Source organism: Echeneis naucrates, chromosome 2 (genome assembly GCF_900963305.1).
Source record: "Echeneis naucrates chromosome 2, fEcheNa1.1, whole genome shotgun sequence".
NCBI lineage: Eukaryota > Metazoa > Chordata > Actinopteri > Carangiformes > Echeneidae > Echeneis > Echeneis naucrates.
The window spans coordinates 2,421,596-2,442,817 of record NC_042512.1 but is presented as its reverse complement, the minus strand read 5'-3'; the positions used below and the strand labels follow the sequence as shown (position 1 = coordinate 2,442,817).

Here is a 21,222-nt window from a genome sequence, read left to right as displayed (position 1 = left end):
ATTGCTCTTGCTTCAGTTGCCAAGATACTGCAACTAACAACCAGACAGCAAACCTCACACAGCTCCATAGTGTAACAGTTAGCACCCCTACTGACTGAAAGGCAACAGATGGGCTCGTCCGGGATTTTAACCCGGGACCTCTCGCACCCTAAGCGAGAATCATACCCCTAGACCAACGAGCCATGTGGGCTGGGGAGGTCATGACAAAAAAGTGGGAGGAGTCTTTGATCCCTTTGATGTCATTAGAACCTTTGTGACATCACAGAATCAGCATCTCCTTTGATGGTTACTGATGGAACATTTGTGGCGTTTGTTTTTTTTTTTTTTTTTGATTAACCTCATTATTTGCACACAGCACATTCAGGACATTAATGTGACAGTTAATTAGATGCTAAAGAAAAGTCACGATGGTCAGCCACGTATGTTGGGGATATTTTCAGATCCAAAATACATCCATGTACATCAGAGTGGTTCTGTGGCTTAGTTGGTCAAATCGCCAGTGTAGTAAACAGAACATCCTGCGTTCAAACCCAGCAGTGCTTCACTCTCAGTGGAGTTCCTGCTCATCACTGAAACAAACTGATGAAAACCATCACTTCCTGTATTACAGCTTTTACCTGCAATATCTGGACAAGAGAAACATAAATTTTGTGGTTGTTGCTGTTTTTAGCAGAAGGTGACAGATCATTGATCTGGAACTCATATCAATCAGATATTTCTTTATTTGGACCATGTGCTTTGACCATCAGGGGACAGTTTGTTCTGTAACGTTGCTCACAATATTTAAACAAAAAACTCCATATGTATTCCAAAGCAGCCCAATTTTTATCTTCCCTATCCAATTTCATCAAAATTGGATAGAATGATCACAGAGTTTGTCCCTCACCTCTCTCTGTGACACAATTATCAATGTGTTCAGCTGTTTGCTGAAAGACTTTGAAGTCCACCCAGGGACCTGCTGTGTTTAGTTCACTTGTTGCTGTGTGTAGTTGGAACAGCAGGCTGCAACATCATGTCTCTGTGGGGCAATCGGTCAGCGCGTTTGGCTGTTAACTGAAAGGATGGTGGTTTGAGACCACCAAGGGAAGTGGTTTGTCTTATTCACTGGAATTATACTGGACATGTGGAACACCAAGATTTGATCTGGAGAAGGTGTATGACCGGGTTCACAGGGATGTTCTGGAGTATGGAGCCATCCCATCATTATATGGCAATAAGGTGAACTTCTCTCTGGTGGGTGTTGGCGTCCAGCAGGGCTGTGCTTGGTGTCCCATACTTGAGGTTGTCATGGTCTCCAGGGTGACAGTCCTTTTCGTTTTCTTATGGTGTATTGTGGTAATCACTTATTCTATTCTGTCAATTAGGACTGCTCGTGCTGAAGTCCACCCATCTTCGTACCTTCGAACCGCCCATCTTTGTTTTTCTTGGTTATACGGGGGGGCTCTGTCTTGGTTTTTGCATTGGCTGTGGTTGTCTGAACACTCTGGCTTTATGTTGCTTGCCTTTGGATGGATGCAGACAAAGTTCCATTACTGTGAATAATGTAGAGAAAAGACTAACCTTCCTCTGGCAAAAGTTAAACTGCAATGGCCAGGAATCAAACCGGGGTCAACTGCTTGGAAGGCAGCTATGCTCACCACTATACCACCATTGCATGTGAAGGTTCAAAACTGGTTATGAAACTGGTTATGGGAACTCACATGTGGCTGGATTTATGACCGAACATTATCCACACTTTAAATGAATCAAAGTAAACTAATTCTTTGTCTTTGATCTCTCTGATGTCATTAGAACCTTTGTGACATCACAGAATCAGCATCTCCTTTGATGGTTAGTGATGGAACAGGAAAAGGTCAGATCCTGATATCATCTTGTGAATCCACAAGATTCTGGATTTATTTCCTTTCCTGGATTTACTTCATCATTTCAGTGACTCTGTGGATTCAACTGACAAATGCAAAATACAACCAACATTTAAACGATGACGTGTTGAAACAAAACTTTATTGATTCCACTTTGCAGAAAGAAGAACACAGTGAGGCATTGACTGAACAGGACTTTACCTTTTCCAGATCCCTTCCTACATCCTGATGAATGTTGAAGCAAAGAGATATTTAGGACTCATGTTCATGTTCCTGTCGCCCCATCTGACTGATCTGTTTTTCTCCTGAAAGAACAAAGTCAGAGAGCCAAAGCCAGAACAAAGTCAAAGGGCACTTCCCAAGCTGGATTTTCCAGATCTCCAGATCTCCTCCACAGAAGGTGGATCTGATCTCAGGTCATGGCCAACACTGACCTCTGGTGCTCGATGCTGCCTTCATCCTGATGAATGTTGAAGCCATGAAATATTACAAGATCAGATGATAAACTAACAACAGCACATTAAAAAGGGCCACGTGCAGAGATCACGTGGCCTAAAGGACAAGGCCTCTGTCTTCGGATCAGAAGACTGAGGGTTCCAGTTCCTTCTTGGTTGGTCAGTGGTGTATTACAGGTGAAGGGACTTAACAAATTGAAATTTCCTGCATATTTTTTTCACTCTCATTTCGGCTTCAAGCAGCAATACCTGGTATAAAAGGCATTCATGTGGGAGACCTAGAATCCATGATGTGTTACACCAATAGACTGTAACTGCACGCTAGTGGTCAATCAGAATAATGAACGTGGGTAGAAGATAATATAATACATAATTAAAAAACAAAACTCTGTCTTCTGCTCTATAAGACATTACTGGGACAAGATTCCATCGCCTTTGAAATGATTCAGTTGCCTTTGAAGTGACTGTGATGTCATTGGCTCCCCATAATTCCATGTAAATACCAGCTGGCAGACAGAGTCACATCACAGTACATGCACAGGAGAATTACAGCGAAACACACTGACAAACACAAACATCATGCCAAAGAGGATGAAGATCGCACATGGAGGCCAAAATAACGGCAACACAGCAGAAGAAGGTCTGCTGTGGTGCCGTTATTTTTGGGTTCCAGGTCAGTATCTGGAGGATTTTGCAGATGATGTGCTCCTTTCGGCACCATCAACCACAAAGGGACTCGAACCCTCAGTCTTCTGATCCGAAGTCAGACGCCTTGCCAGTCTTCTGATCCGAAGTCAGACGCCTTGTCCATTAGGCCACGTGGTCACTGGGCCATGGTAATGTCCCGTTGTCAGAATCAGTGAGTTCTTTCTCTTGGCATGATAACACTGTGAGAGATGTGCATTTGAAGCCTTCACTGTGGGACTTTGGATAAGTGGATGGTGAACATGGGAAACTTGCTCCTTGAAAACAACTAAACGTTGTTGACAGGATTTGAACCTGCGCGGGGAAACCCCAATGGATTTCGAGTCCATCGCCTTAACCACTCGGCCACAACAACTACATGAGCCGCAAGAAAAGTAGAAATACACAAAAAACTAAAAAAGCTGAGCAGAGTGCTGTGGACTTTTGAAGGTGCTGTGTTCAGGTGACAGTCTCCTCTGGAATTAAAGGTTCAAATACCACTCCTGACAGTCTGTGCTGTTACCCAGCTTCTTTGTCTGAGGGCCTTCTGGGAAAGATCTTTGTTGTGCTTTAAGTCACATCTGTCCTCATTCAGCTGATTCCTCAATTAACTGTTAGTACAAACTGTGTTTGCACCTTGAAACTTCCGACATAGCTTTTTATCTCTCATTTCAGCATTAAGAAGCAATGCCTGCTATAAAAGGCATTCACGTGGAAGACCTAGAACCCGTGATGTGTTTCCCTAAGAGCTCAGTCATCACACTCAACTGATGTTGTAAACAGGTTACATTCAGAGGAATAGAGGTAATTAGTAGCGATGGGATTCAAACCGACCCTTTGAAGAGACCGCAGAATGAATGCAGCACCTTGGACTGCTTGGCTTCTGAAATGTTTCATAAATAGATTGAATAGGTGAGGGCTTTGGGACGGGGCTCACGGCAGCACCCGCTGTTGAGAGCTGCAGCGCGATGTGCGCTTTCAATGGTAGCGCGTCTGACTCCAGATCAGAAGGTTGCGTGTTCAAATCACGTCAGGGTCAGATCATCTATTCTCTGCACTGTTGGTAAGCACACAGCTGAAATGACTTCTCATTATCACTTCCATGATCTGGAAGTGGAACTAAAGGTGTGCCCCTATGCCTGCTGGTAGCTGGTAAATGGTAACTGATCACCAGTGAGTGCTCTCATCCTTTTAGATGAGTCCGAACTACAGCACTCAGCTGTGTCATATTTTAAGGCTGTACAGATTACAGAGATTCTCAAATATGCTTGGGAACATGTGAAACTGGGTCCATGAAAACAACTAACCGTTGTTGGCAGGATTTGAACCTGCGCGGGGAAACCCCAATGGATTTCTAGTCCATCGCCTTAACCACTCGGCCACAACAACCACACACAGCAAAGCTCCCAGCACAGCTTCCAACTCTTTTTCCCAGAGTCCATCAAGGGAATTATACTGGAGATGACAAACCTGGAGGGGAAGCGTGTGTTTGGGGAGATCTGGAGAGAATTGGACCTGGTAGACCTCCAAACCTACCTGGGTCTGAAAAGGCTGACTGTGATGTTTCTCATTTCAGCCCAGCTGGTGTTGGTATCGTCTGTCACTGTAACTTTTGTTCACAGGGAGATGAAAAGTGCCTGACTTAGTGGATTGGTTTCCATTTACAAGAAACAAACTGGCAGTGGTGGGATTCGAACCCACGCCTCCGAAGAGACTGGAGCCTTAATCCAGCGCCTTGGACCGCTCGGCCACACTACCACTGTATGACTGTACCACTTCATGCTGGATGTTCACCACCCACTTCTCCAAAGTCCAACAGTGAAGGTTTCAAATCCAGTTCAGTCCAAATAGTTCCAGTTTTGTTGTTGCCTTGCTCCTAATGTTAGATGTTTCCTAATGTTTGCACATGGAAAATACAAACTACACCTTACAGCAGTAGAGGTGAAAGAAAAGCAGCTTCTGTCAGAAGTGGGATTCAAACCCACGCATCAAGGGGAGAATGCAGAAAGACCTCAACTGCAGTATACTTCCATTACCAGATCCTCTGTATATACATCTTCTACATGTACATCAGAGTGGTGCTGTGGCTTAGCTGGTCAAAGCGCCTCCCTTGTAAACAGGAGATCCTGGGTTCAAATCCCAGCAGTGCTTCATTCATAATGTAAGATGTTGTAGATAGACAAATGTGCAAGTGTTCTACCGAAGTGCATGTTCTACTGCTGACCTACATCCCCTGCATGCTCTGGCAGCATTAGCTAACCAGATAGCTTCTGAGCTCCTGCAACACTGATCTGTCTGATGAAGCCTTTTGGATGAGATGAGGACATTGATGATGCTGCTGAATTTAGGTCACCTGCACTTATGTCAACAGTCAGAGCTCCATACACAATAAGAGTACTGAAGAAAAATACTTTAAACATGAGCTCTGTGTCACATTCATGCAGCTTGTGTAGAAACAGTTCATTCCATCAGAACGAACCTTCACCTGTTCAGGTAACAGTTTGGTAACAGTCAAAGCTCCGTACACAACAACAGTCCTGCTTCTGTTTACCAAAAGGCTCCAAAGTCCACCCAGAGACCTGCTGTGTTTAGTTCACTTGTTGCTGTATCTCCAAAGAGCTGAAGTCTTGTGGAGAATGTGGGCATCGATCACAACAAGAAGGTGCCCTGTCCTTTGAGGAGGAAACTATCCAGGCTGGAAAATGTTGAGTCACGTGAGCTTTCCTACCTGTGGTTGTTGTAGCCGAGTGGTTAATGTGATGACTAGAAATCCATTGGGGTTTCCCCACGCAGGTTTGAATTCTGCCAACAACGTTTACTTCCTTTTATGGACCAAGTTTCTCATTTGGGGAGAGACACAGCTGAGTGCTGTTGTTAGGACTCATCTAAGAGGAGGAGAGCACTCACTGGTGCTCAGTTATCATTATCAAGGCCGGTGATAGGGACACACCTTTAGTTCCACTTCCAGGTCATGGAAGCAATAATGAGAAGTCATTTCCACTGTGTGCTGTGCTGAAATAGCTCATTTGGGGGAGCGAACAAAAGGACCCACAACAGCTGCTGAAACCCAGGATTGAAACAGGGACCTTTAAATCTTTAATGTAACGCTCTCCCAAACAGGCAGGATCTCTGTGAGACACAAAAGGAGCAACATTTAGGATAATTATAGCTTATTATAGAGCCCACACTTTAAGAACGGCGGCCCTATAAGCATCCAACAGCATCACTGAGTCAGGAGCAGCACAGTGACAATTGTACACATTACTGGAGAAAGTGATAAATGACATTCTCCATCTATTTGAGTCAGTGAGGAAATATGTGAAGAGAAGAAGCTGCTCGTTCTCCGTCAACAGTTTGATCTGAGGAAAAGTCACTTCCTCTTTTCAGGAATCAACTTCTACCATCTGTCCACTAGATGGAGATAACTGAGCATCAACGTAAAAATCCTCCGGTCTTCCATGTTTGAACTATAATACCAGTGAATTAAACAAAGATCGTCCCTGGGTGGGCTCGAACCACCAACCTTTCAGTTAACAGCCGAACGCGCTGACCGATTGCGCCACAGAGACATGATGACCAGTTCCTGTTACAGCCTAAAACCATAAACTGAACATGAATCCAGCACTCAGCGTTACAGCAGCACACCTCTGTTACTGTGGAGCTGTGTCTCTTTTCTACTTTATTATAGATGACAGAAAAAAACTCCAGATAAGAAGCAGCTGTACATGCAGTGACTAGTTCTCCTGCTCAGGTATCGTCTCTCAGGGCATCGTGTGTTGTCTTTGTGTGTTTTTGTGTCCAATGCTTCACAGCTCACAGGCCAAAGTACGGGCTGGCCTTCATGGCTCACATGTACAGATGAGTTACCTCAATGTAAGTATCATAGGTGCAGCACACAGCTGAAACATTTCCTGTTCAGGGTGGAATACGACACCTCGCTCAGTGCTTGTCCAGGCAAGAAAAGGTTCAGCTGCCAGCTTGTTATATCAACAATGTGTCACATTCTAAAGCAAAGTACTGCTGGGACTTGAACCCAGGACCTCTTGTATACTAGACAGACACTTTGACCAGCTAAGCCACAGCACCACTCTGACATACATGTATATACAGAGGATCTGGTAATGGAAGTGCAATGTGTATACTGCAGCTGAGGTTGATGGTAAAGTGATTTGTTTTAATGTAGGAATCTGCATCTACCTGAACCTGTTTGACTGCAGATGTGCATTTTCATTTGGACCCCAGGAAGAGTAGCTGCTGCCTCAGTGACAGCTAACGGGGATCCTAACAAGTGATAAACAATAAACCGACATTTCCAATCGTCATCAGAACAGATAAAAAACTTTATGATACGGACCACTTCAGTTGGTGACAGATAGAACATCATGTTACTTGATGTTACTTCATTACATTTGAAAATTGTGAGCTTGGTGTATTTCATTGGCATTTTTTGGGGGGCAGGTGGGACTTGAAAATTAATCCTTGTCAGAAATGATTGAGCAATAAAGAACAACGATAAACGAGGGGAGAGGGGTGAACAACATTAATGGGCTGGAAAACTGTATCTGTCATAGAAGAAGACATTCATAAAGAGTTAAAGCAAATTCATTCAAAATGTCATATGAGGGGCTCGTTCAGGATTTGAAACTGGGAACTCTTGCACCCTGAGCGAGAATCATATCTGTACACCAACAAGCCCTGGAAGGAGGAAACATTGATAGTGTCCATGGTTTTGCACACCACAATTGTCATCCAACAACATAATATTCCTTTATTTTGTTGTTTATGCCTTTATTGCTCACTGCTACAGTTAGTAAAATATAAAACACATATGAATTCTATTTTAATCTGTTCATTTTAATTTTCCTGATCTGGTGGCAGCTGCAGCTTTTTTCTAATGTTAAAATGAATGAAGTCAGATCACAGACTGTTGTGTTGTTGATGTCTGGTCCTCTGCTCCAGGTGGAGAGTCCTTCAGTTTGTGGAGGATTTCAGTGAAAATAAAGGATGAGGTGGTGTTGTGTGTATAGTGGCAGCATAAAGACTGGGTCCCGCTGTCTTACTCAGGCTGAACTACAGCGTCTATTCACGGGGGCTTTGACCTGCTCCGTGTCCGACCTGGGCCGGTGCACCCCTCCTTAGACGACCTGGTGATCCCGGGCTCCCCCCGGAGCACCATATCGATACCGAACTTAGTGCGGACACCCGATCGACATAGTCCGCTGCAGCCCAGAGCTCCTGAGCTCAAACGCTCCTCCAGCCTCAGCCTCCCGGTAACTTGGATTACAGGCGCGCGCCACCGCACCCGGCGAGGGACACACTTCCTGATCGGACTTTTAGCCTTTATGGCAGTGACGTCACAAAAGGCAGCAGCGCTTCAGACTCACACATCACTTCAAACCTTTGAGGAAGTGACACACAACTGTGAGGAGCACACGTGTTGACCGACACAGATGTGGTTTCAGAGACAAACAACATGGCAGTGAAGCGCACACTCTTATTTTGAAGGACAGTATTTTTTTTTTGTTGTCATGCTTTCTTTTATTCTTTTGAGTGTTAATATTTTAGGAAGGAATTTACAGTTACAGATGTTTATGTTAAGGTTTAAAACAGGAGGGAGGTCTGCGAATCACCGGAAGTAGAATGCATGTTTTATTTTGTAATCTCCATTTACCGTCTTGCGCTGCTAATTACTTCCTCTTGCTCGCGACTCTCCTTCCAGGAAGGTACGCATTTCTGATGCTCTTTGTATTTTTTTTTATCGTTTTTGTTGTGCAAATTGAAGTAAGTTAGATAAAAATACTTATGAAGTTGGTGTAATCACAGAGTTAAGTTGTAAAACTATATATTTTGTTATTTTCATGCATAATCTCGCTAATTAGAGGAGAAGTAGAGAAGCATGAGTTGCTCGGCTGCTACTTAGCTTATAACGCCAGAGTGTGCTATTGAGACTGGATGCTAACAGGAGCCATGTAGTGACTGTGTTCATGGTGTTACAGAGCACAGAGGGCATGTAGGAGAAAAACCTGTCAACACCTGTGAATGTTTCTTCTCCACAATGCAGGTATGTGAGTTATTCTTTTTTAGTGTTCTTAGGTTGATGTACATTTTATTTAGTTGGGTTAGGGTTAGTTGTTTGTGCTCTTAAATAAAGCTGGTCCCTTCCGGGTACTTTTCCTGTGTGAGGGGAACAGATGAGCACAGGTGAACCCCATGTGAGGGTCAAACTCACAGCTTTCATATAATGAGACTGCAACATCTAGGCCTGGAAGTCAGCTTAAGTAAGAGTGAGATGGAGGAGACCTGTCAGTGCTGCTTTTCATGTAGAGCAGCTCTGTTTTTAAAAAGTTGGAGGAAAAAGTAACATTGCATTGGCCGGGAATCAAACTCATGAAAGTACACATCGTTCTGCAGTTCTCTATCAGCAGCAGCAGGTACTGCTGTGAGCTTCATCCTCTCCCTCCTCCCAAAACGGTCACAGTGTTCAAATTTACACAAGGAAACTGTTAGAAATTCAATGTAAAAAGTGTAACAGTGGCGTAACAAAGGTGGAGCTTATGTTTGCATCTGTGTGGGAAACAGCACTAAAATAAACGAAAATAAAACAGGTTCTTGTGTGGCAGATGGGGATTTACTGTGTGTTTACGTGGATCCTCCGGTTCCTCTTCCTCATCTTCACAGTCCGGTGTGTGTGTGTTCTGGTGTCAGTGTCAGTGTGGCTCCCTCCTGGGACTTCTTGAATACAGACTGGGTTTACAGTTTCCTGAGCCTGTTCGGCCTCTCTGTGTTGTGAGTTGGCAGTGCGCCCTCTCCTCTCCTCCACGCTGTTGGAAACGGCCCTCTGCCCAGTGGCTGTGCCGTCTGTGTTTCACAGCCAACAGGCTGCTGTTTTGTTTGTCCTCTCCTCACTGTGGCTGAACTAGTATGGTTCCTGAACCGAGCCATGTTTCAGTGGGTTCATTTATACCACCTACTGTTAGTTGTTTTAGTTTAATTTAGTTGGTGGTATTAATATGTTCTTTTCATATTTATTGTTGTCTGGGAGTTGGTTGACAGAGGCTCCACACAGGCCGTCCTCCAACCCCACTGTTTTCTTTATTGATTTGATTGGATAACTGTTAGTGTGTTCTTTTGTAAGTTCTGTGAGGATTAGGGTGGGAGATTGTTTGACTTTATTTGAGAGAGCTTAGTTTTGATTGTTCAGTTTTTGGGATGTATTATTTAGGTTAGTTAGTGTGTGTCTTGTGTGAGTATGTTTTGAATGTGTGACCTGCGCCCAACCATTTTTCATGTGCTTCATATGTGTTGTGTAGAGAGGGGTTAAGTTCATTCAAGTTTTGGGTCTGAAGCTCCTCCAGATGATGTTTTTGGTCGACAGTTAAATTTTCCCGTCACTATCCCATCCTTTGCTGCCACAAAAACATGTGCCACAAAAACAATGTTGGCAGAGTGAATCTTTGCTTTTAAGTTCTCTGAAGGTGCATTCTGTGGTTTGTCCAAGTAAAATGGATAACATGTTACTCATGTTAGCACATTACCTTAGACAAGATGACTGAGAAGCTTCAGGTAGATGCAACACAAATCATCCTCAGTGAGTCAATAAGGCAATAAGGCTGGTTTGGTTTTAAACCTGAATCTGTGACTTCAAATGAGAAGAGAACAGGAAAGAAACAACCATGGATACACTTTCTGCCCAAATGTGTGGTCACAATGCTGTATAGATGCAATACAATAAATATATAATGTCTATGATATTTTTTTTGTGTTGGGTGTGTTTTAATACATTATTATGAGTTTCCTCAAGAATTCTCAGTGGCAATGAGAAGCAGTTATGCGTGTCATGAACTGAAAGCTGTTTAATAATGTTTTTGTTTTTGTTAGCTCTGCCATGGGAAAGGTCATAAATGTACACTATGATAGAATCAACACAAAGACGTCACACTGCACTGGTTTTCTTCTTTTTTCACCGGCCCAGCTCTATGCGTCTGCTGCACCCACCTAATCAGTGCAACCATCTCATTCCACTCATTTTCTGTCAGATTATCTTTAGCAACATGCATTTGTGCTGTTTTGTATTTGGTTTGCACCTTTAACCGCCAGTCCTATTAAAGCAAAAAGTCGACATTTCAATACTAACTGACTGTAACGGGTTTTAGATCGAACCCAAATACAGTACAGACTGAGATCAAAGAAGAACAGTTCAACAGTTTATTCTGAAGCCCCTCTGGTGAGGGAACCCAGGCAAACAGGGGAGAGGTGAGGGGCCAGCAGCCAGAGGAGTCAGAGAGAGATGGTGGTCAGGTTATGTGGTCAGAGACAGGCAGGGTGAAATCCTGCCTAACAGCCTGGAAATGAATATGACAAAGCTTTGCAAGATGCTCAAGATAATCTGGCGGAAAACTGGTGGAATGAGATGAACGCACTGTTTAGGTGGGTGCAACAGGCGGGTAGAGCTGAGCAACTGGGTGTTTATCTACCTTCCTTCCTATCTCCTATTTCCTATTTGTCTTCACTTTATTCCTATTTTAATATAAAATAGGATTCACAGAGGAAACTAATATATGAAATCAATAGACTTAAACTAGATTTTTTTTAAGGTCTTTAAATGGTCACAACAAAGTAATCTTCAATTAAACAAATTTTTATCAACTTAGCTTTCATGGTGAAGGATAAGTTGATTTCCTTGGACTGGTATGCAGTGTTATTGTTGAGCCATGATAGAACAAACATGTCTGAACTGGTCTGAAACGTTGGATGAACTTGGGTGAGTGAATTAAACTCGTCTTGTTGATGTTACACTCACAGACACCAGGACTGACGAGGGAGAATAAGCAGCTTCGTCTCTTCAGATGTTACTTTGACACATGAAGCTGTAAAGTGACTAAATCAACCTGAAGTGAGTTCAGCAGGTGAGAATCTGTAAATGTCTGAAGAGGATCACTGTGATCACATTGTGCTTTTTGACTTAGATTTTCATGTTACTTTTGGTAGCAGATTGATTGTAATCTTTTTATTGTTGGACACTCCTCAGAACTCATCGACCTGTTAACTAAGAATCAGTATGGACAGAGAGCAGGCAGCTCTTTTCTCTGCTGAACAATGAACAAGACAACAATATCCAGGGAAAAACATGGCATAAAGAGTTTAAATAAAATTTAATAGTCAGGATCTGAATTAAAGACTGATAAACATTTTAAAATAGGCAAAAACAAAACCGTAAGGAGCTTTTTTATTTTTAAAGGTTGAGGGAAATTAAATTTTATTTTATCTCACAGCAGCAGCCATCTGCACTGCACAGATTCTCCCTGCAGATGAGAATTTAAAGACCTAATCTATCAATATTTTATTAGGAATTTGAAGTGAATAGCTCCTTCGCTTCTTTTTGTTCTTTCTTCTCTAATATAAAGCGAGATTCAATTCGTAAACCAAAGATTTTGAATTGCCAGAGTTAAACCACAACACAATGTTTTTAATTGGTCGAAACAAATTAATCTGAAGTGAAACACATTTTTATCAGCTTTCATGATGAAGGTTAAGTTGTTTTCCTTGAACCAATGTCCCGTCCTTCTGTTGAGCAATAACAGAACAAACATGTCAGAACTGGTCTGAAGCCTTGGATGAACTTGGCTGAAAGAATTTAACTCTTCCTATTAATGGCACACTCTTGGGTATTTCCAGTTACAGTGAGGCCATTGAAGGTTTAAAGCAGCATTCACTTGTTGGGAATTATGTGAATATAATTGTAATAATTGTATTATCATTTTTTATAGGAATTAAATCGCCACAAGTTGTTTGATTAATAATGTGACATGAATTAAATCGCAGCTCAATCAACACATCCTACATTTAGATACCACCATCTAGTGGACAGAGAGAAGAAGCACATCAGAACTGAGATGCATTTTTCTGAAACTTGTAGATTACTGATAGATCGGACTGATTTGTATGTGATATTGTGGAGGCACACTATTTAAATAATGTGTCAAAGAAACAAATGCTTAAGGTGCATCCTAAACATTAGATCAGAGAACCACCGCCTCTGGTCGGAGGTTTCCTGACACCAGGCTTACATGAGGGGCAGAAGGAGGGGGAGGAGCATGACAGGGCAGAGCTGTAATTACCACCACCAGGTGGTAATTACAGGTGGAGAGGTGGCGAGCCACATTAAAAAGGCTAAATCAAGTTGTTTAATGTTAGAATACAGGGAAACCAAATGTCCTTTCATGAAACTTTGCAAATTTACATCCAGAGCAGGATCAACGTTGGCTTTGATTCCCTTCCAGCAGTGGAGAAAGTGTCAGCACAAAAAAGAAAAACGACTCACCATGTTAGGATATGATAGAGTCAGTCAGCACGTTTACATGCACAGTTAAGTCAGTTCAATCCGCTAAGACCGGTGAGCTAGCAAGTTAGCGACTCAGAGGTAAACTTGCATGACAATGGGCGGCCACCTTGTAAATGTGTACATTACTTCGCCACGTTAGCAAGCAGCTTTGTATTTGCATTTACGTTTTAAATGCCATTCAATTTCCGGGTCATAGCTTTGCCCGAAATTAAAGCACATTCACAGATCCCCCTCCTCCAGCTCCAGTCTGACTGTTTACATGCAGCAGTTGCTCAACCTTCAATCACATTATCTGGGTGTGTTAGTCCGACTATTTTCAGCTCAATTTCAGCTGAGCTAATGTGTTTACATGTACTTTAAAAGTCCACTTTTGGTTGGATTGACGCTATAATTCGTTTTTTTTAGGTGTCAAGTAAACGTGCTTACTGTCGTTCCAAGTATCGCACTACTTACCGGCTTTACATTTAATGGTTTTATTTTGGTCCATCTAACAAACATTGCTGAGAATATGGAACACAACCTTGCTTTTCACAATTTCAATTCAAAAATAAAAATGGTAAGACCAAAATTGACTCATATTTTAAACACCACAAAATGGCTGCAGATTTGAACGATGAACTAATATCAAAACCTCTGTAATATAAAACATAACAATAACATAAACCAAAGACTACTGTGGCTACGCTCATACAGTGGCATGCAGTCAACATTACTCCCATGTTGACTGGTACTCCGGGTTGATTGTCATGTTTTTTCTTTTTGACAGGCTGTGTGATCAGCTGATCTTCTTGTGATAAAACAGTTTTTAACGTTTTTCTGTGGATTGCATTTTTTACCAGGAGAAACCAGGAAAAAAACAAAACAAAACATTAATACAGACACCTTTCAGATTTTTTTTTTTTTGAGATTTATCTGCATTTTTCCACAGCAGATGGGCATTTGTTTGTCTTATTTTCTTCACAAAATTCAATCTTACATTCTTTTTATTTAGTGTCAGTACGAAAGGCAATGGATGATGTGGCACTGTGACTATTATATTTGAATAAACACAGAGTCAACGTGTAATTCTTTATTTGGTGGCACCAACTGAAAGATGCCCACACTTGGGAACTCTTCCTTAATGGCATCATTATTGAAAAGTGAGAAATTCACAAACGCAAACAATGGTCAGTGAAAATCCACTTACGGGCTGTTGTCACAGGGAGCTTTGTGAACACTCCCACAGAGGTTAAATACCTGCATCTACCACCACTGTATTGTCAGACTAGTCAGACTGATGTGTTACGAACTGATGAAGCCATTGGGGCTTTTGATTCAATTGTTGGCTGGATACTGAGTCAACTTTTTCTTTATTTGGTGGCACTAACTCACAAAGGGTCCCACACTTGGGAACTCTTCCTAAATGGCACCAGGATTGAAAAGTCAGAAATTCACAAAAGTGATGGTTGTTAGTAACACACAGTTAAACAGGCTGAGTACCACTCCAAAGTTTCAAAGCTCCACCTGTCAACTCAAAGCAACCAGGTGACTCAGTCTGACTGAAGCAGTGACGTGTGTGTTTGGATTTACCGTATTTTCCGCACTATAAGGCGCACCTAAGAGCCTTCAATTTTTTCAAAAGCTGACCATGCGCCTTATAATCCGGTGCGCCTTATATATGGATCGATATTGATATTGATCTATATATATATCTGCCAGTGGATCGTAAATGCCTGGGCTGATATATCAGTCTCAACTGTGGTCCGAGCTTTCAGGAAGGCAGGAATTGTCACTGAACTGCCAGACAACAACAGCGACACTGACTCGATTAATGACTTTGATGAGACGGAGCCGGGCGTGTTGGATGCCGCATTCGCCCAGCTGTTCAATTCGGACACTGAAGAAGAAGAATTCGAGGGATTGGTAGATGAGGAATGAACTGATAAAGTGAGCTTTACGTGTTTCTTTTGTGTGTTTACAGTTGAACAAGGTTGGTCATATTGTGAATATGGACATTAACGCATAACGTAACGTAACGTAACCCCAGCCTCTACTGTAGCACCTTATAATGCGGTGCGCCTTATATATGGAAAAAATTTTAAAATATGTCATTCATTGAAGGTGCGGCTTATAATGCGGTGCGCCTTATAGTGCGGAAAATACGGTACACTTTGAATGTTTGTTGTTACTTTGTTTTTGTGCATGGATCGCATGACTAATCTGAAATTGGATCACTCTTTATGCTTCGTTAGATCTGGTTCTGCTGGACAAGAGGTCAGCTGGTGAGATCAGGGCAGCACTGAGGACGATGCTCATGGACTCTGAGAGGAGAGAGAGTCTCATCCAGGAGCTAAGCAAATCCAATAACCACCTCAAGTGAGCCGAGCAGTCAACCCCTCCATCAGTCCTTGTAGACTTGCAGACCTGTGTTCCAGTAGAAGAGTGTTCAGGCAGCACAGCGGTATAGTAGTTAGCACTGTCACCTTCTTGGTTCTAGGTTTGATCCCCAGGCCTGTGTGATTCCATCTGTGGCTTCCTTCTACAGTCCAAAAAACATCTGTTTGGTTAATTGGTGTCTCTTCATTGCCAGTAGGTGTAACTGGTTGTTTTTGTCTGGAAGTTAGCGTTGTGTACTGCTGTACCGGGCCAATGTCAGCTGCTGGTCAAAGTCACTACCTGGCATAGATAAGTAGTATAATGGATATAAAAATGCTGTACTCATTTCCAGGCTTGTTTTGGTGGTTTGTTGTGAATAAATGTAAAGTTTAGCACAAACATAGCAGGAAATTTCTTCACATTGTCAAGTCTAATGTCTCCACATTTGTGACAGTTATTGAAATCTATCTGAATTAGAATAACTTTATTCATGACATTTATGTTGTGGTAGTAACAACTGTACACAGTTTACACTGTAAACAACCAGTTTCAGTCACAAGGCGTTAAGTGTAGGCTTGTGGGCTTGTTTGATTGTCTGCTGATTCTCTGTGGGCATTTTTAAAGTAGCTAACCAAATTTTGTCCCCATCCACATGACATTTCTCTGATGTGTCTTGTCGCTTTCATAATTTTCCCTCCGAAGACATCACTTACACTGTCCTCTCCCTCAATAAATTCAGCCAAAGTGATTAGTAAAGCAAGGTGGCTCCCCATGACCCTTGACATTCAGACAAGATAATGATGAAGGGAAGATGACACCACAGTGTTTGGACTGTAAAAAAATAAACCCATTCAAATATATCTTGATTTTTATGACCACCAAAATAGGAAAACAATATGTTGTCATGTGAACAGCAGAGTCATAGCCTTGTCACGACTTTAGAACTATATCCAGGAGAAATCCAACACAGCAGGCAGATACAGGACTCTACATGTTTCTACATGTTTATTTAATAATGTATGCCCTGCTCTGGCGCCCACCTGTTCTCCTGTTATCCAGTTTCATTAGTATCATATGAGTATCCAACAGATGCCCCCTTATGTCTTTGTGCTGTATAATATGTAAACGGGAAGCTGGACTGATCATCACAGACTCAGCTGACCTCATCTGGTTAGGTTTAAGAGTAGAATGAGGGGGCAGGGAAGGACAGTGAGAGAAAGAGAGACCATGAACAGCTCAAAACACTCTGAATTGTGAATTTTAATATCAATGCCCATAGTTAATGGTGTCATCACTAATGTGATCTGGATTCATCTCCTTCAAAGAGGAAAGGGAGTGAAAGACAACTGAACACATCACAGACAATAAACTACCCATGGATTTTGAGAATTAATTTTTGTGTGTGTGTGTGTGTCTACAGAGAGGAGGTTCAGGAGCACATGAGTCGAGCAGCTCAGCTGTCTCAGAGGACCACAGCGCTACAGGGACTGCTGGACGCTGTGAAGACCGGAGTCCAGGACCTCGAGGACCGTTACCTTGCCAAGGAAGCGCAGCATCACAGAAACACACAGCAGCTTCAGCAGGAAAAAGAAGAAACACAAGTATGTCAAAGTGTTGTACACAACAAACAACTAAAGGCAGAGAAATTTTTGTTTTTGTGAATGATGATGTGAATGAACTTGGCTAAATGATTATTGTGTTGAAGGAAACAATGTTAAAAAGAGGGACATTAATAAAGAACTGATAAGAAAATGATCATCTTCCAATAGAATTGGTCTTACAGTGATTTAAAAAAAAAAAACAAAAAAAAAAACCTTGTCTGATCTCTCCAGAAACAGTGTGCTGTGCTGAAATTGAAGCTGTCCAGAGAGAGGGAGAAAACAGCTCAGCTTCAGAGTAAACTTTACTTTACCATCAAAGAAGAAGAGCGGCTGTCAGTATGCCAGAGTCGGACCTTCCAGCAGATCTGCAAGAGAATCAGCCGACAAAACTCTACAGCCGACCAGCAGTGAGACTGACTGAAATATTAAATGGCTGCTACTTTAGCTGAGCAGTGTCAGTGCTGGAGGAAAAAACAGCTCCAAGAGTTTAAGCTTTGCTGCATACAAGTTTGAGAGATTCCAGAATAATTTGAGTCATAATTCACCTGAAAGAAAATGTTTAGTGTGGTGAGGTGATGGCTACATTTCCTCTTGTTCTTCTATCTACAGGGTGTTGGATGTGATCATGTTCTATGAGAATGAAATGAGTCGGCTGCTGGATGAGCTCAGGTAACATACTTTGTTAGTTACTGCTGTTATGTAAACATTTCCTTGACAAGAAAGTAAAGCTGATGCTGATGTGCATTAATCCTGCGTTCTGGTACCAAAATAACTTTTTGTTTGGTGTGTTGAGGTCTTTGGATCATAGTTCTGTCAAAGATGAGTCTTACCAAAAACAAATGAAGTCATCAAACATTATTACTCCATCTTTCAAGATCATTTTAAAGGTAAACCCATAAACTGTGCTTCAAACATGCTTCACTAAACTCAGTCAGAGATGCAGCTGATATCTGTGCATCTGTTTGCAGGCTTATCGGGAACAGCAGAGGGAGCGCAGAGCTCAGATAGAAGAGCTGAAGATGGAAGTTGAGCAACTGAAGCAGGAGCTGGAAACAAAGTACATATGTTATATATGAGTGCGTGTGCTGTTGTATCAGTCGTCAACACATGTTTTTTTTTTTCCCCAAATCTCATCATCACCTGGGGAAAAAGACCCAAACTTGGAAGTAATCAACATTACTAATTAAGAGAACTGCTTGCTTTTGCAGATTACTTCAGGAAGACAGCACAAATGACAGTGATAAAAATGGTGATCAAGCCAGAGGAGTCAGTTTATTGGAACACTATCACCATGTGAGTATATTGTTTGATTCCATATTGTCTTTAAATTGGACTTAACTCTGTTTATATTGTGAAATCTGCTTTCTAAACAGAACTTCTGTATTCCAGCTGTTGACAGAAATCAGTGTTGTCATGACCAATCACAGGGCTCCAATACGGCTGGACAAGCAGAAACCTTCGGCCTTTGATTCAAACCCGGCTGAGTTTGGCAGCCTGCTCCCCACACTGGAGACTTGGGCCCAGCAGCTCCACCTTCTAAAGGTTCATCTAGAAAGTTCCTGCAAATTTTCCCAACACCACCTTATAGTTTCAGTCAGATCTCAGTTTCAAAGTGTTACACAGCACAAGTCTGTTTTTTTTTTGTTGTTGTTGTTGTTGTTGTTGTTTTGTTTTTTTTTTTTACAAAATCTGGTGCAGTGACTTCTGAATTTTGACCTCCAAACTTCACCATCACACATCATTCAATAATTTTTCTGCTGCTATTCTTGAATTGGTTAATCATGTCTGAATTATTATTATTATTATTATTATTATTATTATTATTATTACTACTACAATAATAATAATAATAATCAATGACTTTGATTTTATTTCGATTTTTAATGCTTGGTTTGATGTATAAATGACACAGACATGATGTTGCAGAAACATTGATTGAACTAAATGTATTCAGGAGCTATAGCAAGGTTTAACTAAACTGATGGCCAGACTGATTCCTGGGCAGTTTTCTGATGGCAGCCATGATTGAAGCATTGAAGGTGGAGGAAATTATGTTAATGGTAGATACCATGCTGGAAAGTACCTCTGTTGATGATAAGGTACCATGATGGAAAGTACCTCTGTTGATGATAAGGTAGAACCAGGCTGGGAGAGATGACCAATGCCATGAAAAAACCTGCAAGATGTTCCTGAACTAGGTAAGTACATTTCAGTGTAATGCCCACTTGAATGTTTCTGTTACTTTCTACTGAAACATTTCAGAGAGAAAGTTTGGGTTCTTTAAAAATAAAGTTTGATGCTTCAATTACTTTGTGTATTCAGATAAATTACATCAAATAAATCATGATGAATAGAGATCATATTACCAACAGCACATTAAATCGATCAATTATAGCTCTAGCTTTACTGGGTGTGACATCAAAGTGATGCGTCGGTTAAATTGATGAAAATCATGAACATTTATAATGGAATATAATAGTCCTCACAGAGTATCTTTTTATTTCTTATTGATAGAATAAATTAATTTAAAAATTATAAACTTTGGCTCAGATATAAAAATGAAACCTGCTGGTATCAGACAACATAGTGAAGATAATTACAGCCACACAGTGTGTTTTTTGTTTTTGTTTTTTTTCCCGGGGGTAAATAAACAAGGCAAGTTACAGGGAAGCCTTTATTTGTTCACACTAAAGTAAACTATACTGAAGACGAAACTAAAGAAGGGATAATTAAGTTTAATGCATTATCTGTACATTTTATGTTTCTGATGATTAAATCTTTTCACTAGATTGGTATTGTTACAAATTGGCTCAGGTTAGTTGGCCCACTAGGGGACTCTAGAATGGAGCACCATTCCAGATGTCAGTGACTGACAAAGACTGTTGGAACAAAGGAAGACCAGACTGGCTGGTCCTGACATCCTCATACAACATAAGATAAAGAGATTAGAACCAGTCAGAGGCTTCACAGGAGGAAACAGAATCCAGACCTGAACCCCATGCAGCTGGTTTGAGACGAACTGGTGGGTATTTCTGCACAAGTGTTGAAACAATCTTTTCAACAAATTGCTTTGTACAAATTACCAGAGTGTTTAACTGCTGAATAATCAAGGACAATTTATTTTCTCTGTGCCTCATTTAAGAAATACTGTTTAATCAATTAATATGATGATATTGATATGATAATACAATATGGTCATAATCGTGATATGACTTACACCACATACCACTTGTTGCGATCACACTGGAAGTTCAGTCGGTCTTTGAAACAGTTGTGTTGTGCTTTGGTGTCAGATAGCAGGGCTTCTCCTGAGCAGGTGGTGAATCAGGTGACCAGAATGGCTTCCTCAAGTGGACAAACTGCTGGCCTCTGTGATCTGGTTGGAGATGCTGACAGTGACAGGTTCACATACATGAAACTCACACACATTGTTCAGGAAAATTGAGACGAGTCAGATTATAATAATCCCATTCTCTGCTCTTGTTTTTCAGTATTATCGATAAAATGAAGCAGCATGAAGAATTCTTCCCGCCCTTCCACATTTCACAGACTTTGGGTAAGAATGGTACATCATGTCATTCTAACCATGGTGCTGTACTGTTATTACACAGAGGAGCTCTACTGACAGAACACATCCCATACTTCAGTTCCTCATTTGCAGGAACACGTCCCTTATTTCAGTTCCTCAATTTCAGGAACACACCCCTTATTTCAGTTCCTTTTTTGCAAGGACACGTCCCTTACTTAAGTTCCTTAGTTGCCACATTTCCTGCTTGTAGGCCCCAGAGTAGTTAACTAGGCAGTGCCACCCCTCTTCCCCAGTCACTGGCTGATAATAACAAAAGTCTACCTATATGACGAGATTCGTGAGAGGAGAGGAAGGCTCTAAATGACTCTAAATGTGTGAAGTGAAATCTGTGATG

At 41.6% G+C, this 21,222-nt stretch overlaps 1 protein-coding gene and 7 non-coding genes across 16 annotated transcripts; 2 read left to right on the top strand and 6 right to left on the bottom strand.

Annotated features, from left to right (window-relative positions):
• Nucleotides 1-110: 110 nt before the first annotated feature.
• Nucleotides 111-182, bottom strand: trnap-agg (transfer RNA proline (anticodon AGG)). The gene has a single exon. It is a non-coding gene; the product is annotated as a tRNA-Pro (tRNA).
• Nucleotides 183-1,140: 958 nt separating this feature from the next.
• LOC115055872 (centrosomal protein of 70 kDa-like) lies at nucleotides 1,141-19,293 on the top strand. 9 transcript variants are annotated; one of them, XR_003841731.1, is made up of 11 exons: nucleotides 1,141-1,152; nucleotides 8,897-9,062; nucleotides 11,804-11,907; nucleotides 15,575-15,698; nucleotides 17,119-17,299; nucleotides 17,531-17,706; nucleotides 17,909-17,968; nucleotides 18,093-18,186; nucleotides 18,268-18,375; nucleotides 18,508-18,592; nucleotides 18,727-19,293. XR_003841731.1 is itself a non-coding variant. In XM_029521965.1 (11 exons), exons 4-11 carry the CDS (start codon nucleotides 15,631-15,633, stop codon nucleotides 18,766-18,768), a joined length of 795 nt encoding a protein of 264 aa, XP_029377825.1. In that variant the 5' UTR covers nucleotides 1,141-1,152; nucleotides 8,897-9,062; nucleotides 11,804-11,907; nucleotides 15,575-15,630; the 3' UTR covers nucleotides 18,769-19,293. The 9 variants fall into 9 exon arrangements, 7 of the variants coding, with proteins under 7 accessions (XP_029377825.1, XP_029377783.1, XP_029377793.1 ...); XR_003841730.1 differs by having other exon boundaries at nucleotides 18,689-19,293; XM_029521965.1 differs by having other exon boundaries at nucleotides 18,268-18,356.
• On the bottom strand, nucleotides 1,583-1,654 carry trnag-ucc (transfer RNA glycine (anticodon UCC)). The gene has a single exon. It is a non-coding gene; the product is annotated as a tRNA-Gly (tRNA).
• On the bottom strand, nucleotides 3,296-3,377 carry trnas-cga (transfer RNA serine (anticodon CGA)). Its single transcript has one exon. It is a non-coding gene; the product is annotated as a tRNA-Ser (tRNA).
• Nucleotides 4,309-4,390, bottom strand: trnas-aga (transfer RNA serine (anticodon AGA)). Its single transcript has one exon. It is a non-coding gene; the product is annotated as a tRNA-Ser (tRNA).
• trnal-aag (transfer RNA leucine (anticodon AAG)) lies at nucleotides 4,678-4,759 on the bottom strand. The gene has a single exon. It is a non-coding gene; the product is annotated as a tRNA-Leu (tRNA).
• Nucleotides 5,079-5,152, top strand: trnat-ugu (transfer RNA threonine (anticodon UGU)). The gene has a single exon. It is a non-coding gene; the product is annotated as a tRNA-Thr (tRNA).
• trnan-guu (transfer RNA asparagine (anticodon GUU)) lies at nucleotides 6,497-6,570 on the bottom strand. Its single transcript has one exon. It is a non-coding gene; the product is annotated as a tRNA-Asn (tRNA).
• Nucleotides 19,294-21,222: the final 1,929 nt, after the last annotated feature.

Bases quoted from the DNA above. Each gene is read 5' to 3' on its own strand.
- LOC115055872 (XM_029521923.1), top strand. From the start codon at position 15,631: ATGCTCATGGACTCTGAGAGGAGAGAGAGTCTCATCCAGGAGCTAAGC. The intron at 15,699-17,118 runs GTGAGCCGAGCA...GTGTGTCTACAG, and splicing joins AAATCCAATAACCACCTCAA to AGAGGAGGTTCAGGAGCACA. The intron at 18,357-18,507 runs GTACATATGTTA...TTGCTTTTGCAG, and splicing joins AAGCAGGAGCTGGAAACAAA to ATTACTTCAGGAAGACAGCA.